General features: G+C 34.5%; 1 protein-coding gene across 4 annotated transcripts in view; it reads left to right on the forward strand.

Moving 5' to 3' along the window:
* ZDHHC20 (zinc finger DHHC-type palmitoyltransferase 20) overlaps nt 1-26,113 on the forward strand; it is a 111,258-nt gene that overhangs the window by 20,579 nt on the left and 64,566 nt on the right. For all 4 annotated transcript variants that reach the window (XM_051986579.1, XM_051986580.1, XM_051986581.1 and 1 more), the window contains exon 2: nt 24,942-24,968. In XM_051986579.1, coding sequence (XP_051842539.1) covers nt 24,942-24,968 — 27 coding nt within the window. The remainder of the gene's footprint in view (nt 1-24,941; nt 24,969-26,113) is intronic.

The following is a 26,113-nucleotide window of genomic DNA, read 5'->3' on the forward strand; positions in this document are numbered from 1 at the left end:
CAGATATCCAAATTAGCTAATAAAGAATAAATGGAGACACTATCTGAATCCAGAGAAGTTAATTGATAAATAAATGGATAGAATGATATTTTATACATACATACATAAATATACATATATATATTTATTTATTAGTAACCATCTTGGGGGGAGGAAGAAAAAAAAAGAAAAGTTATATAACTATTATATATTTAATAGGAATAGCAAATTATACATAATATATTTGCAGATTCATATACAATCTTTTTTTATTCTACTTTGTTATGGAAATGTTTGTCTTATTTCTTAATTTGAAATTAAAATAAATTAAAAAAAAAAAGAGATCTCTGATGGAGTGTCCCAGGAATATGGGCTTGACCTTATGTTTAACATTTTTATCCATGATGAGAGTAAAAGAACTAGATTTACAGATGACACTAAACTAGGAGCAAAAACTGACACCCCTAGATCGGGGGTCTTCAAAGTGGGAACCGTCCCTATCAATGAGAAGACAGATTACATTCCACTCTAGATAGGATGGCCAATCGTGGAATTTGTGTGAACTATACCATATTCATTCTTGTAGCCAGCTTTGTCCTATTCTCTCACAATCTTCCTCCTTTTCCTCTTCTCAGTCTCAGGGCAATTATAATCTAAAGTAATTCCAGCAATCCTAAAGGTGATGGGAAAATTTCCTCACCTCTTGCTTTCTAGATTACTTTGTAGCGGCAGCAGAATCAGTTGTCACATCTTGTCATTCTACCTTCGTATTTCTCCCAACTCTCAGCTTCTTTATTCATACAATCACCACCATAGTTCAGGCTTTCTTCAGAGAAAAGAGAATATCAAGAAAAAGGAAATTCATTTTGTGAGAGTAGAAAGGCAAGATGAATGAGGGTCAGGAAGAGGCAATTAATTAATTAATAATTATAGCACTATCTTGAAAAATTATTATGAAGTTCAAATGAAATAATAATGGTAAAGTATTTAGCACAGTGCCTGGCCCATAGAAAGTGCAATATAAATGTTAGCTATTATTTGCTATTGTTATTCTTCTACATGTGGAGTCCTTGTGGTAAAACCTATTCTTTTTTCTGGGATTTCATTTGTAATTATTTATTAAGCTTATTATTTGTAATTATTTTCACTTAGGATCATTTTAAGTTACAGTTTATTGCCAGTGTATTAGGAGTATTATTCTGTTTATTCATGTTTACAGTGTTAGTTCCTGGATTTAGACTTTGTACCACTACCAGGCTGAGTTCCTCCCACTTTTTTGCATAAAATTACTAGGTCCAAATCCTATTGCTTATGTAGGCTTAAGAGTGGGACCCTCCTTGTTCTACCAGGAATTTGAGCTAGCCTTAGCCTTGTCTCCTTGTGCTTCATCTCCCTGGGAAGTGTCTAGTTTTGTAGACCATCTTTCCTGGTACGTTGGTCATGGGCCATCTTCTAGACTTAATTAATTTATAATAATTGAGAAATATAATTTAATTTTTAAAGTTAAACAATTGAAAACAAAATGATAACACTGACATAATCTGTAAGATACTTGAGGACATTAATTCCTTTCTAACTTCACCTTTGTTTCCTTCAGTTGGACCTCGTGGCATAAATCAAAGACCCTTGTCCTTCAGTTTAGCTAAGCTGGACTATTTACCACACTTTGTACATATGCAGCTTTTTACTTACTACCTTACCTTATATTGTTCCATATGCTTCAAGTGCTTTCCTCACATTTAATTTCTCACACATTATTTCTACCTAGATATCCATTCCTTAATAGCCAGATAAGCTGCATTTATATATTCTGCATTGTGGTTATTATCCAGTTTATTTCATATTTTCATGTCTGTACATAGTGTAATTATTGCATATTTATATATATTTTTTATCTTCTAGAGAGTAAGCTCTATGAGGTTTGTATTCATTTTTATACATTTATAGTGAATAGGGCACTGAATCTAAAAGTCAGGAAAACCTAGTTTCAGATCCCACTTGAGATACTTCCTAGCTATGTGGCCTTGGGTAAGTCACTTTACCTCTCTGTGCCTCTGTTTCATCATCTGTAAAATGAGGGAGTTATATTTAGTGGCCTCTAAGATTCATTTCAGCTTTTAACTTATGATCCTGTTGTCTTTATATGTATAATGGAGTTCTCTGTTATTCAAATAATAGAATTATAGACTTAGAAAAACCTATTTAGTCCAATGTGAGTGAGAGTTTGGAACATAAGGACTGAAATAGAAGCTGCCAAAAAGAGATTATTTACATTCTCTTAAGGATAATACAATTAAACCTTATGCTTATTCATTTTACCAGTTGTTAGTTGCTTGGTTTTTGTCCCCAAAGAAATGATTGCTTAACTAAGCATAAGGATAAGGCTTTTATGAGTTCATTTTAGCAAAAATTAAACTTGATGCATATGTTGCTCATTAGGCATTGTGGTTACATTTAATGGGATCTGTGACCTCCAAATTACAGTTTATCCATACCTTATCCTTTGCAGCTTTTTTCTGTGACTTCTACAGAAATTTATCCAACATGATGGAGGACTTTCTCCACATTTGGGGTTTTATTATTGTCTTTTTAAAGAATTTTTGTTAGTATCAGTTCAACACTAAAAGTGGCCACATTAATCCTTTCATACCAAATTGAGGAGCAGGGGAGCAGCAAGAAAGGTCTGTCTCACTGGAATGGGAGGGGAATGAGATTCAACAACAGCAGTGGGAGCCAGTCAGCCTCATAGCAGGGAGCCTACAGCGAGGCTTCCAGCCTGGGTCAATCCATCTGGGAGGCCTTGCCCTCCTGCAAACTAGCAGCACCCTAGGAAAATGAGCAGTCTGTGCAGTATAGCAAGGCTGCACCCCAACAATTCCACCCCAGCACAAGCCACCAGCAAAACCTTAACCCCATTCTTGACCAGTAGTGAAGCTCCAGGGCTGGCCACCAGCAAAGACATTGTCCTTGGGGCTTACCAACAAAAAACCCTGTTTCTATAGCAACCCAGCAGCAGGGCCCACTCCTCCAGCTGATCATCAATAAAATTATTTCTTCAGGGTCTTCCTAACAGAGATGCCCTGTTTCCATAGCAACCCGCAGTTCCTATCCCTGGAACAGGCCAGCAGCTAAATCTTAACACCCATAGGAGACCAACAGGGATCTTCCCTGTACAAGCCAGAAGGGAGCTTACCCTTCAGAGAAAGAAGCAGCTAAGCCTTAAAGCAATAAGACCTAGTGCCCCAGCACAGAAAACTTAGGACAATGCAGGACCAGAGCCCAGCTCTGACATAAAAACACCAAGTCACAAAAAAGGTAAAAAAAGAGCAAAAATCAAAAAAAGATTTCAATTATAGAAAGATACTGTGGTGATAAGGAGGATTAAGGCATAAATTTAGAAGAGGACCATAGTGTCAAAATGACTATATGTGAAGCCTCAAAGGAAAAATATATTTTGGCCTAAGGCCCAAAAAGAATTCTTGGAAGAACTTAAAAAGGGTTTTAAAAAGTAAGTTAAAGAAGTAAAAGAAAAAATTAGTAATTGTGGGAGAGAATGAGATATTTACAAGAGAGAATCATGAAATGAGTCAATAGCATAGAAAAAGATATACAAAAATTTACATATCCCTCCCCCCCAAAAAATAAAGAGGTTAGAAGACAACTGCACTGGAAAGATGGGTGAGATTGAATGGAGTAAATGATCCCACATAAAAGAAACATGAAAAAAATTATTGTAATAAAAGGAAAGATGGGGGAGGGGTTTTCAATCTACCTGGTTTCGGTATCAGTACCATGTCTGTGTCATAAAAGGAATTTAATAGGACCCCTTCATTCCCTATTTTTCAAATAACTTATATAGCACTGGGCTAATTGTTCTTTAAATGTTTGGTAGAATTCACATGTAAATCCATCTGGTCCTGGGGATTTACCCCTAACTTTTTGTTGAATGTAGTTTTTATTGCATTGTGATCTGAAAAGAAAGCATTTACTATTTCTGCCTTCTGCATTTAATTTTGAGGTTTTTATGTCCTAACATATAGTCAATGTTTGTATAGGTTCCATGAATTGCTGAGAAGAAAGTAATACTCCTTTCTATCACTATTCAGTTTTCTCCGAAGATCTATCATACCTAATTTTTCTAATATTCTACCGCTTTAATTTCTTTCTTATTTGTTTTGTGGTTTGATTTATCTAATTCTGAGAGTGCAAGATTGAGATCTCCCACTATTATAGTTTTGGTGTCTGTTTCTTCTTGCTCTCTTAACCTCTCCTTTAGGAAGTTAGGTGCTATCCCACTTGGTGCATATATGTTTAATATTGATATTGCTTCATTATCTATAGTACCCTTTACCAAGATATAGTTTCCTTCCTTATCTCTTTTAATTAGATCAATTTTTGCTTTTGCTTGATCTGAGATAAGGATGACTACCCCTGCTTTTTTGACTTCACTTGAAGCATAATAGATTCTGCTCCAGCCTTTTACCTTTACTCTGTATGTATCTCCCTGTTTTAAATGTGTTTCCTGTGATGTTGGAATCTTTACAAACTGCTAACTCATTAGAGTCGATAGATTATTGATCTGATCTTATAAGAAGATGTTTTGGGCTAGAACCTGAAACAAGGTACTAAGTAGAACTAATTGATACAATGCTTGTGTTCACACCTTTACTCATTGGAGTTCACAAGTATGGGAGATTCACAAAATAAACTTTGTAACTTTGTGAATTCACACCTTCCAAGTCTTGTCTCTTTCCTTGGGCTCGGATAGCTGGATTCTTAGAGGCCTATCTCTCTGCTTGGTTCCAAGAGCTCTTGCCGCTTTGTCCTTTGCTTCTGCCTCTGCTTTTATCAGCCTTCAATCCAGCTCCACTCTTCATGTAATTCCGCTGAAATCTGTCCGAGAGCCTCTGTCTGTCTCATATATATGAAAGAGGAATTGTGGGATACGAGAGAGAGGGATTATTGGTTTTCTTCCATAGTGCTCTCTGGCCCTAAGAGCTTCAAGGGAGGTGTGAATTCACAAAGTTACACAATTAACTTTGTGAATCTCCCATACTTGTGAACTCCAATGTGTAAAGGTGTGAACACAAGCATTGTATCAATTAGTTCTACTTAGTACCTTGTTTCAGGTTCTGGCCCAAAACATCATCTTGTAAGATCAGATCAATAATTTATCAACTCTAATGAGTTAGCAGTTTGTAAAGATTCCAACACTGTAAACAATAAAATTGCTGGGAAAATTGGAAATCAATATGGCAGAAACCAGGCATTGACCCACACTTAACACCATATACCAAGATAAGGTCAAAATAGGTTCATGACCTAGGCATGAAGAATGAGATTATAAATAAATGGGAAGAGCATAGGATAGTTTACTTCTCAGATCTGTGGAAGAGGAAGGAATTTATCACCAAAGAAGAACTAGAGATCATTATTGATCACAAAATAGAAAATTTTGATTATATAAAGTTAAAAAACTTTTGTACAAACAAAACTAATGCAGACCAGATTAGAAGGGAAACAATAAACCGGGAAAACATTGTTACAGTCAAAGGTTCTGATAAAGGCCTCATTTCCAAAATATATAGAGAATTGACTCTAATTTATAAGAAATCAAGTCATTCTCCAATTGATAAATGGTCAAAGAATATGAACAGACAATTCTCAGACGAAGATTCAAAACTATTTCTAGCCATATGAAAAGATGCTCTTAGTCATTATTAATCAGAGAAATGCAAATAAAACAACTCTGAGATACCACTACACACCTATCAGATTGGCTAGAGTGACAGGGAAAGATAATGCGGAATGTTGGAGGGGATGTGGGAAAACAGGGACACTGATATATTGTTGGTGGAATTGTGAATACATCCAGCCATTCTGGAGAGCAATTTGGAACTATGCTCAGAAAGTTATCAAACTGTGCATACCCTTTGATCCAGCAGTGTTTCTACTGGGCTTATATCCCAAAGAGATTTTAAAGAAGGGAAAAAGACCTGTATGTGCAAGAATGTTTATTGCAGGTCTCTTTGTAGTGGCCAGAAACTGGAAACTGAATAGATACCCATCAATTGGAGAATGACTGAATAAATTGTGGTATATGAATATTATGGAAAAGTATTGTTCTGTAAGAAATTACCAATAGGATGATTTCAGGAAGGCCTGGAAAGATTTACACAAACTGATGCTGAGTGAAATGAGCAGGACCACGAGATCATTATATACTTCAACAATACTATATGATGATCAGTTCTGATGGATGTGGCTCTCTTCAACAATGAGATGAACCAAATCAGTTCCAATAGAGCAGTAATGAACTGAACTAGCTACACCCAGAAAAAAGAATTCTGAGAGATGACTATAAACCATTACATAGAATTCCCAATCCCTATATTTTTGTCCTCCTTCATTTTTGATTTCCTTCACAGGCTAATAGTACACTATTTCAGAGTCCAATTCTTTTTGTACAGCAAAATAACTGTTTGGACACGTTTACTTATTTTGTATTTAATTTATACTTTAACATATTTAACATGTATTGGTCAACCTGCAATCTGGTGGAGAGGGGGAGGGGAAGGAGGGGAAAAATTGGAACAAAAGAGTTGGCAATTGTCAGTGTTGTAAAATTACACATGCATATAACTTATAAATAAAAAGCTATTAAAAAGGGGGGGTTATGATCGCTGATGTGTCTACTAAAAAATAAGAGCATCAAGAGGGAATATCTAAAAGCCAAACAGTAAAAAAAAAAAAAAAAAGAAAAAAACTATAAAAAGCAGAAACAGAAACTCAGAAAATATTCACCTGGTGTCTTGTAGCACATAAACCACCCTATTTAGCATATCCCAACTGACACTGTATGGATATGTAAGGGATGTAGAAGACCCTTACCCAAAATGACTACTCAGAGATCCCTCAGTAGAAGGCAGAAAAGTTGTTTATTGAAAAACCTCCGGAGGATGAGCCGTCCCATCGCAAGATAAGCTCGGGGTAGGAGGGCTAAAGAAGTAGTAAAGATACATAGCTTTTATACAAGAAATTACATCACAAGTAAGAGAGCATTGAGAAGGGGAGGGAGAGGCATCTAATTGGTTGTTGCTATTTGGGGAGATTGGAATGGAAGGTTTCTGTTTCCCTGAAATCTCCTGATTTCTGGGAAACAGAAAGTCAGGCCTTCAGGCTTAATCAAGCAGACAGTGGTCCAGCTAATAGACTAAATATTGATAAATGTCAAATACCAATAAATGTCATCAGTTCAGGTTAAGTAAATATGTTTCTAGCTGGCCAAGGCTCAAATAGATATGAACCTGCACATATTATACAGGTCATAGGGGAGACACAGAAATAATAAAATACAGAAAAAGAATGCATACATCCCTGTAAGTTCTTCACCTTATCTATTCCCCACAGCTCCCCCCTTCTAACATGTAAATGATTTTTTATCATATTTCTATGAAGAACTTACACACTTTTCAAAATCAGTTAATATATCTATACATTGTTTATCAAGTTCACAATCAAGATCATCCCTCTTTAATACATTCTAGTCTTTTCTCTGAAGAATCATCATTTTAATAGCATTTTCTGTATGCAATATTTTGATAGGGACCACTGAACTATTCTGGTTACTAATGTAATTATACAGGATAGACATAGCAGCAACAGGATAATACCATTGACTGCAATAAGTTCATACCATAAAAATTGCTTCCACCAACTATCTTAGAAACAGTTATCACAGAACAGATTGGCATTTGGCAAACATAAAAATACAAAGATAAATAAAGATGACAATCTAGGGAAACTGAGGCACAACATTACACACTCTTCTTCTGAATATTTGAATTATTGAATTACCTCCCTAAGATACCTGGGAGGTCTCAGCACCATAATTTTGACCAATCCAATGTGAGGCAAATAAATCAAAATGAAACTAGAAAATGCAAGGACTTATGGCAAGGACAAGTCTCTTCCTGACAACCCCAGAGTTATCAGCAGTACAAAGGCCCTCATCTCAGCCAGAGAATCCAGTTTGAGATAGACAGTTCACTGTATTAGGGGGTCTGCAGTCATTTGTGCACTTAACTCAGCTTCTTCTTATAGAGGGAGTAGCAGGGCTCGAGACAGTCATGCTGCCCATTCAGAGGGGCAACCCACTCCAGGGGAGAAGGGTGAGGCTTAGAGTAGCTCCACCTGTCCCCACCCAGGGGGACAGACAGGGCTGCTACTAGAATACAGATTTCTGAGCAGAGCTATCAGAGCATGCACAGTTAGAACATGAAGGCAGGCAAACCCCAAACTTTAGAGGCTTGATCTCAAAAGGGCAATGTTATTAAAAATGCTGAGGTACCAGTTAAGAAACTGAGGTTACAGGGCTGGAGATTGCCAGTCCCACGACAAGTGTCTTTATCTTAGAGATTTCTTTAAAACAGAATAATTCCCAAAACTGAGTCTGCCAGGGCAATTCCACAGAATAAGGGGTTTCAAAGCTAAAACATAGTAAAAACAAAAAAGATTGCTTAAGGACTTCCAATTTAATCTGAACTGGTGGTATAGGGGGTGGGGCAGAAGTACGTAAGGCAAAAGTGAAAGAAAACTAAGGATTCCCACTCTTTTAGGTATTTTGAGAAAAATCCACCAGTTTCCCTAGTTCCCTATCTCTTCCTCTCCTTTTTTTTTCCTCATGGAAAGGAATCATCCAAAAAAAAAAATAATAAATAGTCAAATAACCATCCACATATAAATCCCGAGTGAATTAAAGTTCCTACATACATAACAGTCTAGTACAGGAAGAGTTTCCTAAAATCAATCAAATCAAATCAAATCAAATCAAATACCTTAAACAATTACATATTCTGAAGTGAACATAGATATTATAAACATATTATAACTTCCTTAACAGCAATAGTTACCATTTTTAATAATTTCCATCCCAAATCTTAAACACACAGTAATGTTTGCATTTTTTTTCTAACTCTAGTAATAGAATTGTAATTTTAACAATAATTCATCAACCACTTTCCCATTTCCCCCATATCAGTCCAAATTACATCAGGAGCACTGGCGATGGTCTCGATCTTAGCTGCTTCAGGCTGAGAAATGGGCGAAGGTGCTCAATCCATGCAGGGGTGTGGGTGTGGTGTCAATCTAAGCTTCAGATGGGCCGATCCATGTCTCAGAAGAGATTCAATAATCTGTGATTTGACCAAAATCTAGAACAAAAAACTAAATCTAACAAAGTTAGAACAGTTTGGACCTGCAACAACATGTGGGGATGCCAGTATAGATTGGCCAGCAGTTCCTGTGTGAAGGAATAAGCTTGCTTCACAGGACAGGCAGACAGCTATAGTTCCAATAAATAGCAGTTAGGTTTCACAGACCATTGTAAATTGTCCTCTTATCATTTAAAAAAAGAACATTTTAAAAATAAAACACAAATATCCAGTAACAGACAGATGACCAGGCTAAATACTTATTTGCCTAAGTATTTAGGATATAATGATTACATATAACCAGATTGGAAACAGCAAGGTATGACATATTTGAATTACATTAGCAGTTCTTATTAACTATTGTTCTGATCATAGAAATCAGTCACAGGAGGAAAAAATGCAAGAACATAACTATAACATAATATAAGCAGTTAAAACTCAATCTTCAGCACATCGAAGAGTGGAGCTTTAAAACTTCCAAATAGCATTAATTACAAGCCCAAAGAATTTCGTCTCCAAAGTTTCAAATAAATCCCAGTTATTTACCATGACCTTATATCAATAACAGTAAGAAATTTATCCCAGAAAATTCACACAATTCTTATATACCCAAGTAAATGTTGCATCTTGAATAAATTTAATATACCAATCATTTTGCTTTTAAAATACCCAATATACAGAAAAATCCCAAACTACATATGGTTCACAACAAAAACATTTTCAAAAGGAAGGAGGCAAAAACTATTATCCTTAAAGTCCCATTTCAGATAATTGGCATCAATACAGTTAATTAAAACTTCCTATTTTCACATAAAAAGAATCTGAAAAGTTCTTGAAAACATCAATTAAACTTTTTGAAATAACCCTTTCAAACTATATACCACATTTCTGATCATATTCTTTAATATTCATAACCATTATGTATCTAAAGAAACAAATATTCAATCAATTGACATCTTGTAAGAGCAATTTGTCTCTTTAAATAACCTTTTGTTTTCTTCAGCCAAAGGAACCAAGCGGCTGCCGCTTTCCACTGCTGCTCGCTTGCTCTCCTCCCACAAAAACACATCCCTTCTCACAATCATCTCTCTGTGACTACCCTTTCCAACCAGTTCCTTCTTTTTCCCACTGACGACTTCTTGAAATCATTTGTTTCTACTAATCAATCCTTCTTAAATTACCTTCATTCTCCTATCCCATCTCTCTGTCTCTCTCTCTTCCCAATGCTTACTTGCTCAAAATTTATTACATACTTTAAACACTCCTAAACCAAAAATCCGTCCGACTAGATGCTCTATTTAAACTATTAATTGCTTTTGTAAATCAATCTCTTTTCCCTTGTCTTTAAATCATCTTTTTTTTTTTAAACTTTAAACTTCAAGATTCACAATTTTGAATCAAATTTCATAAAACTTTTAATATAGTTTATAAATTACTCAATACTTTTAAAAAGCAACATACCATTTAAGTAGGGAGATACAAACACAAGCCCCCCCTAAGGTAAGCTACTGGCATTTTGTTTAATAACCTATATTTCAATTTGAAGTCCAACCAAATAATAAAAAAAAGACAAGTTTTTCTCTTCAGTTGTAAAGGCCACAATATTCGAAAAATTCTTAAGATTTTATACTCAGAATAAATCTAACATGTGTAAGGCAACAGTAAATTATTTCCCCCAATTCTATGAATTGTGAATATCTTAATTGTTTTCAGCAATACAAGAATCCAAGAGGACTAATGATGAAGCATTTTATTCACCTCCAGAGAAAGAATTGATATTGACTAAACATATACTAATGCATGCTATTTTTCACTTTTTTTTTCTTTTATTCATTTTTTTTTTTTTACAAAATGACTCATGTGGAAATATTTTATGTAATTGCACATGTATAACCTATATCTGATTGCTACCCTCTCTAGGAGACGGGAGGGAAAGAATTTGGAACTCAAATTAAAATGTGTAAAGATTGAGGGGGAAAAAGGTTCGTTTATGGAAGGGGATATAAGCTTTCTAAATTAATTTTTTTATTATTATTAAAGCTTTTTATTTAAAAACATGAACAGATAATTTTTCAACATTGATCTTTGCATAGCCTTGTGTTCCAAATTTTTCCCTCCTTTCCTTCATCCCCTCCCCTAGATGGCAAGTAATCCAATATATGTTATACATGTTAAAATATGTTAAATCCAATATATGTAAACATATTTATACAGTTATCTTGCTGCACAAGAAAGAGCAGATCAAAAAGGAAAGAAAATGAATGAGAAAACAAAATGCAAACGAACAACAACAAAAATAGCAAGAATTTTATATTATGATTCACATTCAGTTCCCACAGTTCTCTCTCTGGGTATAGATGGCTCTCTTCATCATAAGATTATTGGAACTTTTCCAGATGATTTTTAAAAAGGATGAATGTGAAGAAAAAAAGTTGTCCATTAGAATTCATATTTTTACTTTAGCATTTTAAAAAAATGAAAGTTGGTTTGGTGATGTGATAGGAGGGCTTAATTTTATGAGGGCTTATTTGTTTTTAATTATTAGGAAGGGGGAAGGAGTGCCAAACTTGAGAAATTGCCATGCCAGTAGAGCAGGTGAAAGAAATGAAAACCATGTCCAGTGGTCTGTAATTGGAGGAATAAATAGGACTTTGTTAAATTCTTGCTTGGAAGAAATGGATAGAGTCTATTCAGAGCCTTGTTTATTCCCAATTTCGCCTAAGTAGGAGGTTGGTTCATAATAGTAGTTTAGGAGTGATGGTGTCTGTCAGCATATCCTTCATTCCTATTAGAAGATTCCTTATTGGGGGAAGGGGGAGAAAGGAGATGGGTGACAACCCAAAGGCAAAGCACTCTGTGTTTATTGAATTGAGGAAAGATTGAATTGAAACCAGGGAATGTACACATTTCTACAATACTCACTAGGTATATCAGTGATTCCCATTGAAATAATTTATGTACAATGGAAAGAATGGGACACCTCGGTTTGAATCCTGCTTAGGACACATAATAGCTGTCCATAGTAGGAAAGTATCACCCTCTCTGAATTTCACTTTTCTCATCTATGAAATAGGGATAATACCGCCTGTATTATTTATCTTAAACTAGGCCATTGTATCAGAAGAGATGGCATATGGAAAGTGCTTTGTAATAAACCTTAGAGTGTACTACATGTTTGGCTATTATCATGATGATAAACCAAGAATTCCTTTGTAGTTGAAAGAATGCTGACAAATCCTAATTATAAGTTTTGTCTTTTTCTCATGTTTTATTATGTTTTTCCAGATTTTCTAATCTTTAATGATACTGAGCAGATTTTCATCTTTTCTATACCTTCCCTGTGAATTTTGCTCTCTGGAAGTTGCTCAGTTAGACATATCAATTGGTTTTCCTTTATTCCAAGGGAAGATTCTGTGGAGCAGAAAGTAGTAGAATGTTATTATGGTGTAAATAAAATAGAAGGCACTATATAAGGATCAATTCTGATGGACATGACCCACTTCAACAATGAGGTGAACCAAATCAGTTCCAATAGAGCAGTAATGAACTGAACCAGCTACACCCAGAGAAAGAACTCTGAGAGATGACTATGAACCACTACATAGAATTCCCAAGCCCTCTATTTTTTGATTTTCTTCACAGGCTAATTGTACACTACTTCAAAGTCCAACTCTTTTTATACAGCAAAATAACTGTTTGGACATGTATACATATATTGTATTTAACTTATACTTTAACATATTTAACATGTATTGGTCAACCTGCCATCTGGGAGAAGGAGGGAAAAAGTTGGAACAAAAGGATTTGCAATTGTCAATGCTGAAAAATTACCCATGCATATATTTATAAATGAAAAGCTATTAAAAAATAAAATAGAAGGCACTAACAATAACTAAACAAAAGTCAGTTTAGATTCATTTTCTAGTGTTATTCACCAAGATGGAAAGAAAGGAAAATGAAATTGTATTTTAAGAGGATGTTAATTGTCTTCCATTTCAGAGATTAGTCAATATAGCTATGTATAATCGCAGTGAAGCATCTAGGTAATGCTAGGCCAGGAGTCAAGAAGACCTGAGTTTCTGTGTGGCTTCAGACATTTATTAATTGCATGATTCTGATCAAGCTACTTAACCTGTTTGCATCAGTTTCCTTATCTATCACTTGCACCGGAGAAAAAGATAGCAAACATCAAAGTATCTTTGCTAAGAAAACTACTAATTGGTTCATGAAGGGTCAGGCACAATTGATACAATTGTGCAACAACAATAAATCACAATATCTGAAATATATCTTCAGAAAGCATAGACAGAAGAAAGTAAATTTCTTTCTTTTTTTTTTTAAATAATTATAACTTTTTATTGGCAGAACCCATGCCTGGGTAATTTTTTAAAATATATTTTATTTTATTTTATTTAATAATAACTTTATATTGACAGAATCCATGCCAGGGTAATTTTTTTTACATTATCCCTTGCACTCGCTTCTGTTCTGATTTTTCCCCTCCGTCCCTCCACCCCCTCCCCTAGATGGCAAGCAGTCCTATACATGTTAAATATGTCACAGTATATCCTAGATACAAATATATGTGTGCAGAACCAAATAGTTCTCTTGTTGCACAGGGAGAATTGGGTTCAGAAGGTAAAAATAACCCGGGAAGAAAAACAAAAATGCAAATAGTTCACATTCATTTCCCAGTGTTCTTTCTTTGGGTGTAGCTGCTTCTGTCCATCATTTATCAATTGAAACTCAGGGGAAATTAGTATGGCAGAAATTAGGCAAGGACCCACACTTAACACCACATACCAAGATAAGATCAAAATGGGTCCATGACCTAGGCATAAAGAACGAGATTATAAATAAATTAGAGGAACACAGGATAGTTTATCTCTCAGACTTGTGGAGGAGAAAGAAATTTGTGACCAAAGATGAACTAGAGACCATTACTGATCACAAAATAGAAAATTTTGATTATATCAAATTAAAAAGCCTTTGTACAAACAGAACGAATGCAAACAAGATTAGTAGGGAAGTAACAAACTGGGAAAACATCTTTACAATTAAAGGTTCTGATAAAGGCCTCATTTCCAAAATATATAGAGAACTGACTCAAATTTATAAAAAACCAAGCCATTCTCCAATTGATAAATGGGCAAAGGATATGAACAGACAATTTTCAGATGAAGAAATTGAAACTATTACCACTCACATGAAAGAGTGTTCCAAATCACTTTTGATCAGAGAAATGCAAATTAAGACAACTCTGAGATATCACTACACACCTGTCAGATTGGCTAAGATGACAGGAAAAAATAATGATGAATGTTGGAGGGGATGCGGGAAAACGGGGACACTGATGCATTGTTGGTGGAGTTGTGAATGAATCCAGCCATTCTGGAGAGCGATCTGGAATTATGCCCAAAAAGTTATCAAACTGTGCATACCCTTTGATCCTGTAGTGTTTCTATTGGGCTTATACCCCAAAGAGATACTAAAAAAGGGAAGGGGACCTGTATGTACCAAAATGTTTGTAGCAGCCCTGTTTGTAGTGGCTAGAAACTGGAAAATGAATGGATGCCCATCAATTGGAGAATGGCTGGATAAATTGTGGTATATGAATGTTATGGAATATTATTGCTCTGTAAGGAATGACCAGCAGGATGAATACAGAGAGGCTTGGAGAGACCTACATGGACTGATGCTAAGTGAGATGAGCAGAACCAGGAGATCATTATACACTTCGACAACGATATTGTATGAGGATGTATTCTGATGGAAGTGGATTTCTCTGACAAAGAGACTTAACTGAGTTTCATTGGAGAAATGATGGACAGAAACAGCTACACCCAAAGAAGGAATACCGGGAAATGAATGTGAACTATTTGCATTTTTGATTTTCTTCCCGAGTTATTTTTACCTTCTGAATCCAATTCTCCCTGTGCAGCAGGAGAACTGTTCGGTTCTGCAAATATGTATTGTATCTAGGATATACTGCAACATATTTAACATATATAGGACTGCTTGCCATCTTGGGGGGGGAGGAGAGAGGGAGGGGAAAAAACGAAACATAAGTGATTGCAAGGGATAATGTCGTGTAAAAATTATCCTGGCATGGATTCTGTCAATACAAAGTTATTACTAAATAAAATAAAATTTAAAAAAAAAATAAGAAATAGATTAGTTGATCAGTGGAAAAGGTTAGGTTCACAAGACAGAATAGTCAACTATAGCAATCTAGTGTTTGACAAACCCAAAGATTCTAACTTTTGGGATAGGATTTCATTATTTGATAAAAACTGCTGGGATAATTGGAAATTAGTATGGCAGAAATTAGGCAAGGACCCACACTTAACACCATTTACCAAGATAAGATCAAAATGGGTCCATGACCTAGGCATAAAGAACGAGATTATAAATAAATTAGAGGAACATAGGATAGTTTATCTCTCAGACTTGTGGAGGAGAAAGAAATTTGTGACCAAAGATGAACTAGAGACCATTACTGATCACAAAATAGAAATTTTTGATTATATCAAATTAAAAAGCCTTTGTACAAACAGAATGAATGCAAACAAGATTAGTAGGGAAGCAACAAACTAGGAAAACATCTTTACAATTAAAGGTTCTGATAAAGGCCTCATTTCCAAAATATATAGAGAACTGACTCAAATTTATAAAAAACCAAGCCATTCTCCAATTGATAAATGTCAAAGGATATGAACAGACAATTTTCAGAGGATGAAATTGAAACTATTACCACTCATATGAAAAAGTGTTCCAAATCATTATTGATCAGAGAAATGCAAATTAAGACAACTCTGAGATACCACTACACACCTGTCAGATTGGCTAAGATGACAGGAAAAAATAATGATGAATGTTGGAGGGGATGCGGGAAAACTGGGACACTGATGCATTGTTGGTGGAGTTGTGAACGAATCCAGCCATTCTGGAGAGCGATCTGGAATTATGCCCAAAAAGTTATCAAACTGTGCATACCCTTTGATCCAGCAGTGTTTCTATTGGGCTTATATCCCAAAGAAATACTAAAGAAGGGAAAGGGACCTGTATGTGCCAAAATGTTTGTAGCAGCCCTGTTTGTAGTGGCTAGAAACTGGAAAATGGATGCCCATCAATTGGAGAATGGCTGGGTAAATTGTGGTATATGAATGTTATGGAATATTATTGCTCTGTAAGGAATGACCAGCAGGATGAATACAGAGAGGCTTGGAGAGACTTACATGAACTGATGCTAAGTGAGATGACAGAACCAGGAGATCATTATACACTTCGACAACGATATTGTATGAGGATGTATTCTGATGGAAGTGGATTTCTATGACAAAGAGACCTAACTGAGTTTCAATGGATAAATGATGGACAGAAACAGCTACACCCAAAGAAGGAACACTGGGAAACAAATGTGAACTATTTGCATTTTTGATTTTCTTCCCGAGTTATTTTTATCTTCTGAATCCAATTCTCCCTGTGCAACAGGAGAACTGTTCAGTTCTGCAAATGTGTATTGTATCTAGGATATACTGCAACATATTTAACATATATAGGACTGCTTGCCATCTGGGGAGGGGAGGGGGTGGAGAGCGGGAGGGGAAAAATCGAAACATAAGCGAGTGCAAGGGATAATGTTGTAAAAAATTACCCTGGCATGGATTCTGTCAAAACAAAGTTATTATTAAATAAAATAAAATTTAAATTAAAAAAAAAAAAAAAGAAACTCAGTTAGGTCTCTTTGTCAAAGAAATCCACTTCCATCAGAATACATCCTCATACAATATCGTTGTCGAAGTGTATAATGATCTCCTGATTCTGCTCATTTCACTTAGCATCAGTTCATGTAAGTCTCTCCAAGCCTCTCTGTATTCATCCTGCTGGTCATTTCTTACAGAACAATAATATTCCATAACATTCATATACCACAATTTACCCAACCATTCTCCAATTGATGGGCATCCATTCAATTTCCAGTTTCTAGCCACTACAATTAGGGCTGCCACAAACATTTTGGCACATACAGGTCCCTTTCCCTTCTTTAGTATCTCTTTGGGATATAAGCCCAGTAGTAGCACTGCTGGATCAAAGGGTATGCACAGTTTGATAACTTTTGGGGCATAATTCCAGATTGCTCTCCAGAATGGTTGCATTCGTTCACAACCCACCAACAATGCATTAGTGTCCCAGTTTTCCCGCATCCCCTCCAACATTCATCATTATTTTTTCCTGTCATCTTAGCCAATCTGACAGGTATGTAGTGGTATCTCAGAGTTGTCTTAATTTGCATTTCTCTGATCAATAATGATTTGGAACACTCTTTCATAGTGGTAATAGTTTCAATTTCTTCATCTGAAAATTGTCTGTTCATATCCTTTGACCATTTATCAATTGGAGAATGGCTTGATTTCTTATAAATTTGAGTCAATTCTCTATATATTTTGGAAATGAGGCCTTTATCAGAACCTTTAACTGTGAAGATGTTTTCTGGGTAATTTTTTTACAGCATTATCCCTTGCACTCACTTCTGTTCCGATTTTTTTCCCCTCCCTCCCTTCACCCCCTCCCCCATATCATTATGTTCAACGTTCTGGTTCTGTATCAGATGCTCACGTGTTTCCAGGTTTTTATAAAATCATCCTATTTGTTTTTTCTTATATAGCACAACAATATCACATTATACTCATATACTACAGCTTGTTTAACCATTCCCCAATTGACGGGCACCACTGATTTCCAATTCTTAAGACACCACAAAAAGAGCTGTTAATGTATGGACGTGTGTGTGTGTGTGTGTGTGTGTGTAGTATTTAACTTATACTTAAATATATTTAACATGGATTGGTCAACCTGCCATGGGGGAGAAGATGTAGGGGGAAGGAGGGAAAAGTTGGAACAAAAGGATTTGCAATTATCAATGCTGAAAAATTACCTATGCATATATTTGTAAATAAAAAGATTATTTATATTTATATATATATATATGCTGTTAAAAATATTATTGTACAAATAGGTCCTTTTCCCTTTTGTTTGGGATGTCTTTGGAATACAAACCTAGTGGTGGAATTGCTGCATCAAAGGATATGCACATTTTTATAGCCCTTTAGACAAATTACTCCCAGAAAGTTTGGATTATATTCACAAGTCCACTAATAGTGCCTTAATATCCTAGTTTTCTTCCCAAATCCCCTCTAAAGTCCATTTTCCTTTTCTGTCATATTCAATCCTTATAATTTTGGTTATATTAGTTTTGTTTATGCAAAATCTTTTCAATTCTATATAATCAAAATTATAATTACAAACATTTTAATAGATAAAAATAGACAGAAAGGCTTATGATTTATGTAGCTTTATTTTGAATCTTGCAACTTTGCTAAAGTTGTTCATAAATTTCAAGTGTATTTTCCCCTAAGTTCTTTGACTATATCCCATAAATTTTGGTATGCTTTCTCTTTGTCCAAGAAATCCACTTCCATCAGAATATATCCTCATACAGTATCCTTGTTGAAGTATATGATGATCCTCCTGGTTCTGCTCATTTCACTTAGCATCAGTTCATGTAAGTCTCTCCAAGCCTCTCTGTATTCATCCTGCTGGTCATTTCTTACAGAACAATAATATTCCATAACATTCATATACCACAATTTACTCAGCCATTCTCCAATTGATGGGCATCCATTCATTTGAAGAAAGCAAATTTCAAAGAGATCTCATAAATGTTCTTAAAAATTAAAAAACTCCAAAACCCCAGATTAGAACTCTTACACTTGAAAAAAATATGAATAAAAATCTGAAGGCATTTTTAGCATAGATGCTTTTATATTGAATTAATACAAAGGAACATTAAAATTAGAAACTTTATGTTCTAAGGAATTTCAAACATTTAATATTTGAAATGTTTCCTTTCCAACAAAATTAATAGTACTTTGGATGATTGGCATTTTTTCGTTAAGAGATGGTAGCAACTTTTCTCTGACAAAAAAATTCCTTAACATATATGAACTTGAGCAAATCAAAGTCACAGAGCTTTGTTTTTAGTTTTTAGTTATATTAAACTTAGTGATACTGTTTTGTTAATACTTGAGTTTTATAAATTTTTAAAGTTAAGTCCCATCCTGGCTAAAAGTTTCTTCTCTGAAATGGATTCCAGTTAATAAATGAAAAAGAACACCAAAATGACAGACGAGAAAGACTGGATTATTTCTGAACAGAATATCCTTCGATAAAGTAGTTGGTTCATACTCATTTGGAATCTTCAAGGTTGGATAATCTGGGTGGTTATGCTTTGGGGGATAATTATGCTTTTAAACTTTGGCTGCTAATCAGAATGACAGCCCAGAAGGAACCACTAATTGTTTTGGTACATTATTGTATATAACATTGCTTTTATTTTTATTAATTTAAAAAAATTATCATTTATCTCATGTAAAGAGGTAGAGTACTTTTAGATATGATGATTTATACAGTACTGTCTTTTATTGTAAAAAATTGTTTATTATTCATTTCTCTCTGCTTTCCTCACCCACCTTGTGTGATTCTTGTCCATTTTCTTCTCTGGGTCCTCCAGAGAGGATCCAGTCAATTTTCCAGATTACATTTTATCAATACTAGTTTGAACAGCTTTTGGACTAATCACTTATTAAACCTTACTCTCACAAAATGATCAGCCCATTTCTCTTTCTCAGCATGATGATACACCATGCACTATTTTTTGTTCCCATGAAGCTTATCTGAGCCAACCTTGCCTCTGCCTCTCTCTATTGTCTTCTAGTTTTTGATGTTTCTTTGATTCTATAGTATTCTAAAATGTCAAATTAAATAGCATAACTGAAAGAATATTTGTATGGAAAATGATGATTGGGCACGAAATACAGTTTCCCGAGTGTACTATATTCTCTTTGCTTTTTTCCATTCTCAGCCCATTTCTAGCCCCTTTAAAATGCTTGTTATATATATATATATATATATATATATATAATATATATATATATATATATATATGTTGTTGTTATTCAGTCATGTAGCTATATCCAGCTCTCTTTGTGTCCCCATGGACATACCTGGCCATTAATCTTTCCCAATGTCAGAGTCTTTTCCATTTTCTCATTATGTGACCAAAGTATTTAAGCTCCAACTTCTATATTTGACCATCCAGTGAATAGCCTGAATTAATTTATTTAAATAATGACTGATTTGAACTCTTTGTTGCCCATGTGACTACCAAAAGTCTTCAGTACCACAAATTTAAAACATTGATTCGGTTGGTGCTCAATGTTCCTTATGGTCCAACTCAAACAACTATATATTGCTACTAGAAAAACCATACTTTGACTAGTTTTTGACATAGTTTTGACTTTGGATCTTTGTCAGCAAGGTGATATTTCTGTTTTTTAGTATGTTATCTTGATTTGCTATAGCTTTCCTTTCAAGGCAGAAATATATTTTAATTTCATGGCTACAGTTGCCATCTGCAGGGATCCTCCTCCTCCCCCTCTTTCCCCTGTATAAAATCTTACACTTTATTCCTCACACATGGCATACCGTTTCCTGACATCTTGTTTAGTTCTAGCTATTCCTTATACTTGGAATTGTCTTCTTGCTCACCTCCCCCTCTGATCGTTTATTTCCATCAAAACCTAGTTTAAACACCACTTTCTACTCTAACCACAAGATGGGAGTGGTGGATGTATTATGTATGCTAGTAGAGCTGGGCTACCTTAAGTTAACCTTTACTCTCTTTTAGACCATTCAATAAGATTCTGGTTTTTTGTTCTTTGGCAAAGAAGAGATCACTGACATAATCTCAGTGTATGATTGAGTTTTTCTTCAAAGTTAGCATCTATTGCCTTCCAAATTGTCTTTGACTCACTGCTCATCTGTTTCCATGGGAGAGGTAAAACCTTAGTGTTTACCTTAATTATAATAGCTATCATTTATCTAGACTTCCAAAATACTTTACAAATATTGTCTAATTTTATCCTCATGACATGATCATCATCATTTTGCAGAAGAGGAAACTGAAGCACAGAGAGGTTGTTAGTTGTTCTGGGTTTCCCAGCTAGGGATTAAGTAACATGATTTGAACTTGTGTCTTCCTAAACTCCTAGGACTGTGGCATTTAACTATTTTTGTAGAAAAATATATATTATATACATGTAATTTTTACTTTAAGAAAAGGGAGTGTAATTCTGTAAGCTTGAATTTCAGGCAATGGAATTATTTTTCTTAGTTAAAAATTCAGATAATATTAATGTGATACAAAATTTTTGTCCCATAAGGAAAGTGATAAGGAGTGGCCAGACTATTAGGAGGAAAATCAGGGGAGAGCAAGCAGTGTCAGAGAATCCCAAAGAGGAAAGATTAGAGGTCAAAAATGATGAGAAAGTGTTCAAAGGACATGCATGAATAAACAATTCTTTTTTTTTTAATTTTTTAATAATTTTTTATTGATAGAACGCATGCCAGGATAATTTTTTACAGCATTATCCCTTGCATTCACTTCTGTTCTGATTTTTCCCCTCCCTCCCTCCACCCCTTCCCCCAGATGGCAAGAGTCCTTTACATGTTGAATGGGTTGCAGTATATCCTAGATACAATATATGTGTGCAGAACCAAACAGTTTTCTTGTTGCACAGGGAGAATTGAATTCAGAAGGTATAAATAACCCGGGAAGAAAAACATAAATGCAAGCAGTTTATATTCATTGAATAAACAATTCTTAAAAGAAAGCATTTAAAACCTAGCTTCTGGGCTATCTTTGTAGGCTTTTTGCACCAGACTTCTTTCCATGTATGCCAGTGTGACATTGCCCTCCTTGTTCTTTTTCATTTTCACTGGCTGCTTCCTGTCACTGGCTTGAAAATTTTCTCCCTCCTCATTTCTGCTTTATGGCTTCCCTGGATCCTTTCAAGTCTCAGCTAAAGATCCTACCTTCTACAAGAAGCCTTTCCTGATCTCTCTCTCTTTTTTTTTTATCCTCATAACAATCTTTTTTTTTTTTTAAATTTTTATTTAATAATTACTTTATATTGACACTCGTTTCTGTTCCGATTTTTTTTCCCTCCCTCCCCTCCACCCCCTCCCCTAGATGGCAAGCAGTCCTTTATATGTTAGATATGTTGCAGTATATCCTAGGTACAATATATGTTTGCAGAACCAAACAGTTCTCTTGTTGCATAGGGAGAATTGGATTCAGAAGGTATAAATAACCCGGGAAGAAAAACAAAAATGCAGATAGTTCACATTCGTTTCCCAGTGTTCTTTCTTTGGTTGTAGCTGCTTTTATCCATCGTTTATCAATTGAAACTCAGGTCTCTTTGTCAAAGAAATCCACTTCCATCAAAATATGTCCTCATACAATATCGTTGTCGAAGTGTATAATGATCTCCTGGTTCTGCTCATTTCACTTAGCATCAGTTCATGTAAGTCTCGCCAGTCCTCTCTGTATTCATCCTGCTGGTCATTTCTTACAGAACAATAATATTCCATAACATTCATATACCACAATTTACCCAGCCATTCTCCAATTGATGGGCATCCATTCATTTTCCACTTTCTAGCCACTACAAATAGGGCTGCTACAAACATTTTGGCACATACAGGTCCCTTTCCCTTCTTTAGTATTTCTTTGGGATATAAGCCCAATAGAAACACTGCTGAATCAAAGGGTATGCACAATTTGATAATTTTTTGGGCATAATTCCAGATTGCTCTCCAGAATGGTTGGATTCGTTCACAGCTCCCAACAATGCATTAGTGTCCCAGTTTTCCCGCATCCCCTCCAACATTCATCATTATTTTTTCCTGTCATCTTAGCCAATCTGACAGGTGTGTAGTGGTATCTCAGAGTTGTCTTAATTTGCATTTCTCTGCTGATCTCTCTTAATACTAGTGTTTTCCTTTTGATGATTGTCTCCAGTAGTTCTTTATTGCTTCTCCTATTAGACTCTTAAGCTCATTGAGACCAAGGGCTATCTTTTTGTTTTTCCTCTTATCTCCAGGGGTTAGCATAGTGGTACATCTAGGAAAAGCTTGTTGTGTTGACGAACATATATATTAAATATTGCTCCAAAGGATTGTAATAAGAGGAATGTAAATCAGAATAACTCTGAGGTTTTTCTTCTTATGCAGGAAATTGGCAAAGATGATAATAGATGGAAATATTCAATTTTGGAAAGGCTGTGGGATGATAGATACACTATTGAAATTGTAGAGAGCATTTATGACCAGATTGTTTGACTAAGAGGTATCAAAATTAGGGAGAAAGAAAAGGTCCCATATATACCTAATGATTCATTGTATAGCCTGTGTTATTGTAGAAAACAATTGGAAACAAAGTAATTGTTGATTGATTGGAGAGTGGCTGGACAAATTGTGGTGTATCAGTGAAGTAGCATATTTCTGTTCCATAAATCAATTAATATGAAGAATCCAGAGAAGTATGAAAAAAATTTATGTGATCTATTGCTGAATGAAGTAAGCAGAAGTGGGGAAACAGAAGATAATTATGGCATGCAAACAAAAGACTAAAATGAAATTGAAAACTCTGAAATTATGACAGTTATGCTTGCTTCTAGACAACAGTTGAAAAAAAGATGTAGCTTTCCTTTCCTTGTAGATGTGGAAAATTATTGGGTGTGGAATATTACAGATAAGTAGAATATGTTAGTCTGATTACCTGTATCCCCCTACTTTCTTAAATCCTTCTTAGAGAGCACAGATCCTGTTCTTTTAATTTTTGTTGTATTATTTTTAACATTCCTTTGCCAAATTCTAGTTTTTAAGGAGTTATTTTCTTCCATAAGATTTTGGATCTCATTTTGGTTGAATTTCTTTTCATAATTTTCTTGGGGCTGCTTTTATTTTTTTTTTCCTAATTTTTCCTTGATTTCTCTTTTGATTTTTTTTTTTGTATTGTATTTGTATTGCATATTTGTTTTGTCCTTTTTAAGTTCTTAGAAATACTTGTTTTATTTCTTAAGTTCATAATAAAAAAAAAGTTTAAAAAAATTTAAAAACAAAGGAAGGATCCTTGGATAGAAAAGGGAAAAATGTAATCAGAAATGAATATAATAAGAAAATAAAAGGCATCATTAAAACCTTTTTTTTTTTTTAAAGAGATTACTAATCACATACCTTAGAGATTATCAAATCCATTTGTTCCCACTGTGAACAACAAAATTTGGGCACAGTGTTTGGGAAAGATCAGAAGAATGGATGAGAAGAAGAGTGGTGGAACATTTATTGCACAAAATTCATATATGGAATTACCAAAAAGCAAATTTTTTTTTGAACTGAATAGTGTATATCACAATATACAAAGTGCTAGTTTTCAAACATATATCAATGCTGCTGTGTCTAGTAAAATTTAAGTTCATTTAAATGCAAAAAAAAAATCTTTGGTAAACTTGGAAATAGCAGACTATTTAGTAATGAGGTCAGAAGCCAGACTGTAAAGGCCTGAGAAATGAAAGCAGTATAAACCATTCATTCAAATGACTGCATAAAAGGAAGATGTTAAAAAGTCACAATTATGGGTATTAGTATACTTCAGATGTATGAGACTATAACTAGGAAAACAGTATAATTTTCTAAATGCCTTCTTCAAGTTCTTTGTAGAAGTAGTCAAATATTGACAATTTAATTTCTCATTTAAAGAAAAAAATGATTAAAATGAAGAAAAATGAAACCAATGATTTTCTTGAATATTTAAATGCAATTTTCTTTATTTTTCTTTTATTCTAGTTACTATTGCTGCACAAGAAGAAGAAGGTAAGCATTTCTTTTTTGTAATTAGTAATAAATTTAAATAAATTTTGGCATATTAAGGGCAAATCCCCTTTTAATTCATGCTATAGTAAATACATTAATGTTTATAATTATTCCAGAAGGGGAACAATATATTTATTTCAAAGTTAAACATTAAAAAAAAATAGATGATCCTGTTGGATACTTGATTTTATTCCCATTTATTTAGCATCTTTCCATTTATAGTTGGTTGGTTCTCTAAATGGAGAATGGTAATGGAATTATTTAAGGTTATTATAGCACTCTTAATGTATATTTATTTCTATAAATACTTCATCTAATTTTTCTCTCCTTAAGCCTGTTACTACTATATATAGTAGGAATAGTATCCTTTAGTTTTTGAGACTGATAATAATACATTCACAAGGCATTGTGAATCCAGCTATCATCATGATAGGATAATTAATTGGCACATGGTTGAGAATTGTTGTGAATGAGGTCCAACCTAATTTTGGCAGTGAAAAATGCTCCCATTACATGGAATATAAATATATTCTCCTTGGGAAAGCTTTTAGGTTTGCATAATTATATAAGTTGAGCTCCCATTTTTTGAAAATACTCTATATTATCTAACTCAGGTCTTTCCTTTAGACTAATTGTTAGTCACAGTGTCATCACATTTTGAAAAGGTACCTTATTTTAAAAAAGTTAAATATAGTCAAGTAGGATAAATAGATTGAAAGAAGAACGAATCTTTCTTAAAATATCATATAAATAAAAAGTAGGTTTCAGAAATACTTAAGAAATAAGACTCCAAAAATAAAATGGTGATTTATAGAAATAGAAGAGTTTGGGGGAAAGCAGTAGGATATTGTTAATGTTATGAATCTCTAGTCTCATCAGTGTGCTCTCTCTAGTGCTGTAGACTCCAGCCTATCGTCAGTACTTTTTCCAATGGTGAGAGCACAAACAATTTCTTATGGCTCTTGTCCATAACTTCTCATAAATCTTTAAAAGAAGGTCCACCCAACCTTTTGTAGACTTTCCTTTAGACCTTTTAAAATTATTTAATAATAATAATTGTCATGATTATAATTAGCATTTATGTAGTACTTTTAAGATTTGTAGAATACAGTATTCTCACAACAACCCTGTGAGGTAGGTACTTT

This window comes from Antechinus flavipes, chromosome 3 (genome assembly GCF_016432865.1).
Source record: "Antechinus flavipes isolate AdamAnt ecotype Samford, QLD, Australia chromosome 3, AdamAnt_v2, whole genome shotgun sequence".
In the NCBI taxonomy this organism is placed as follows: Eukaryota; Metazoa; Chordata; class Mammalia; order Dasyuromorphia; family Dasyuridae; genus Antechinus; species Antechinus flavipes.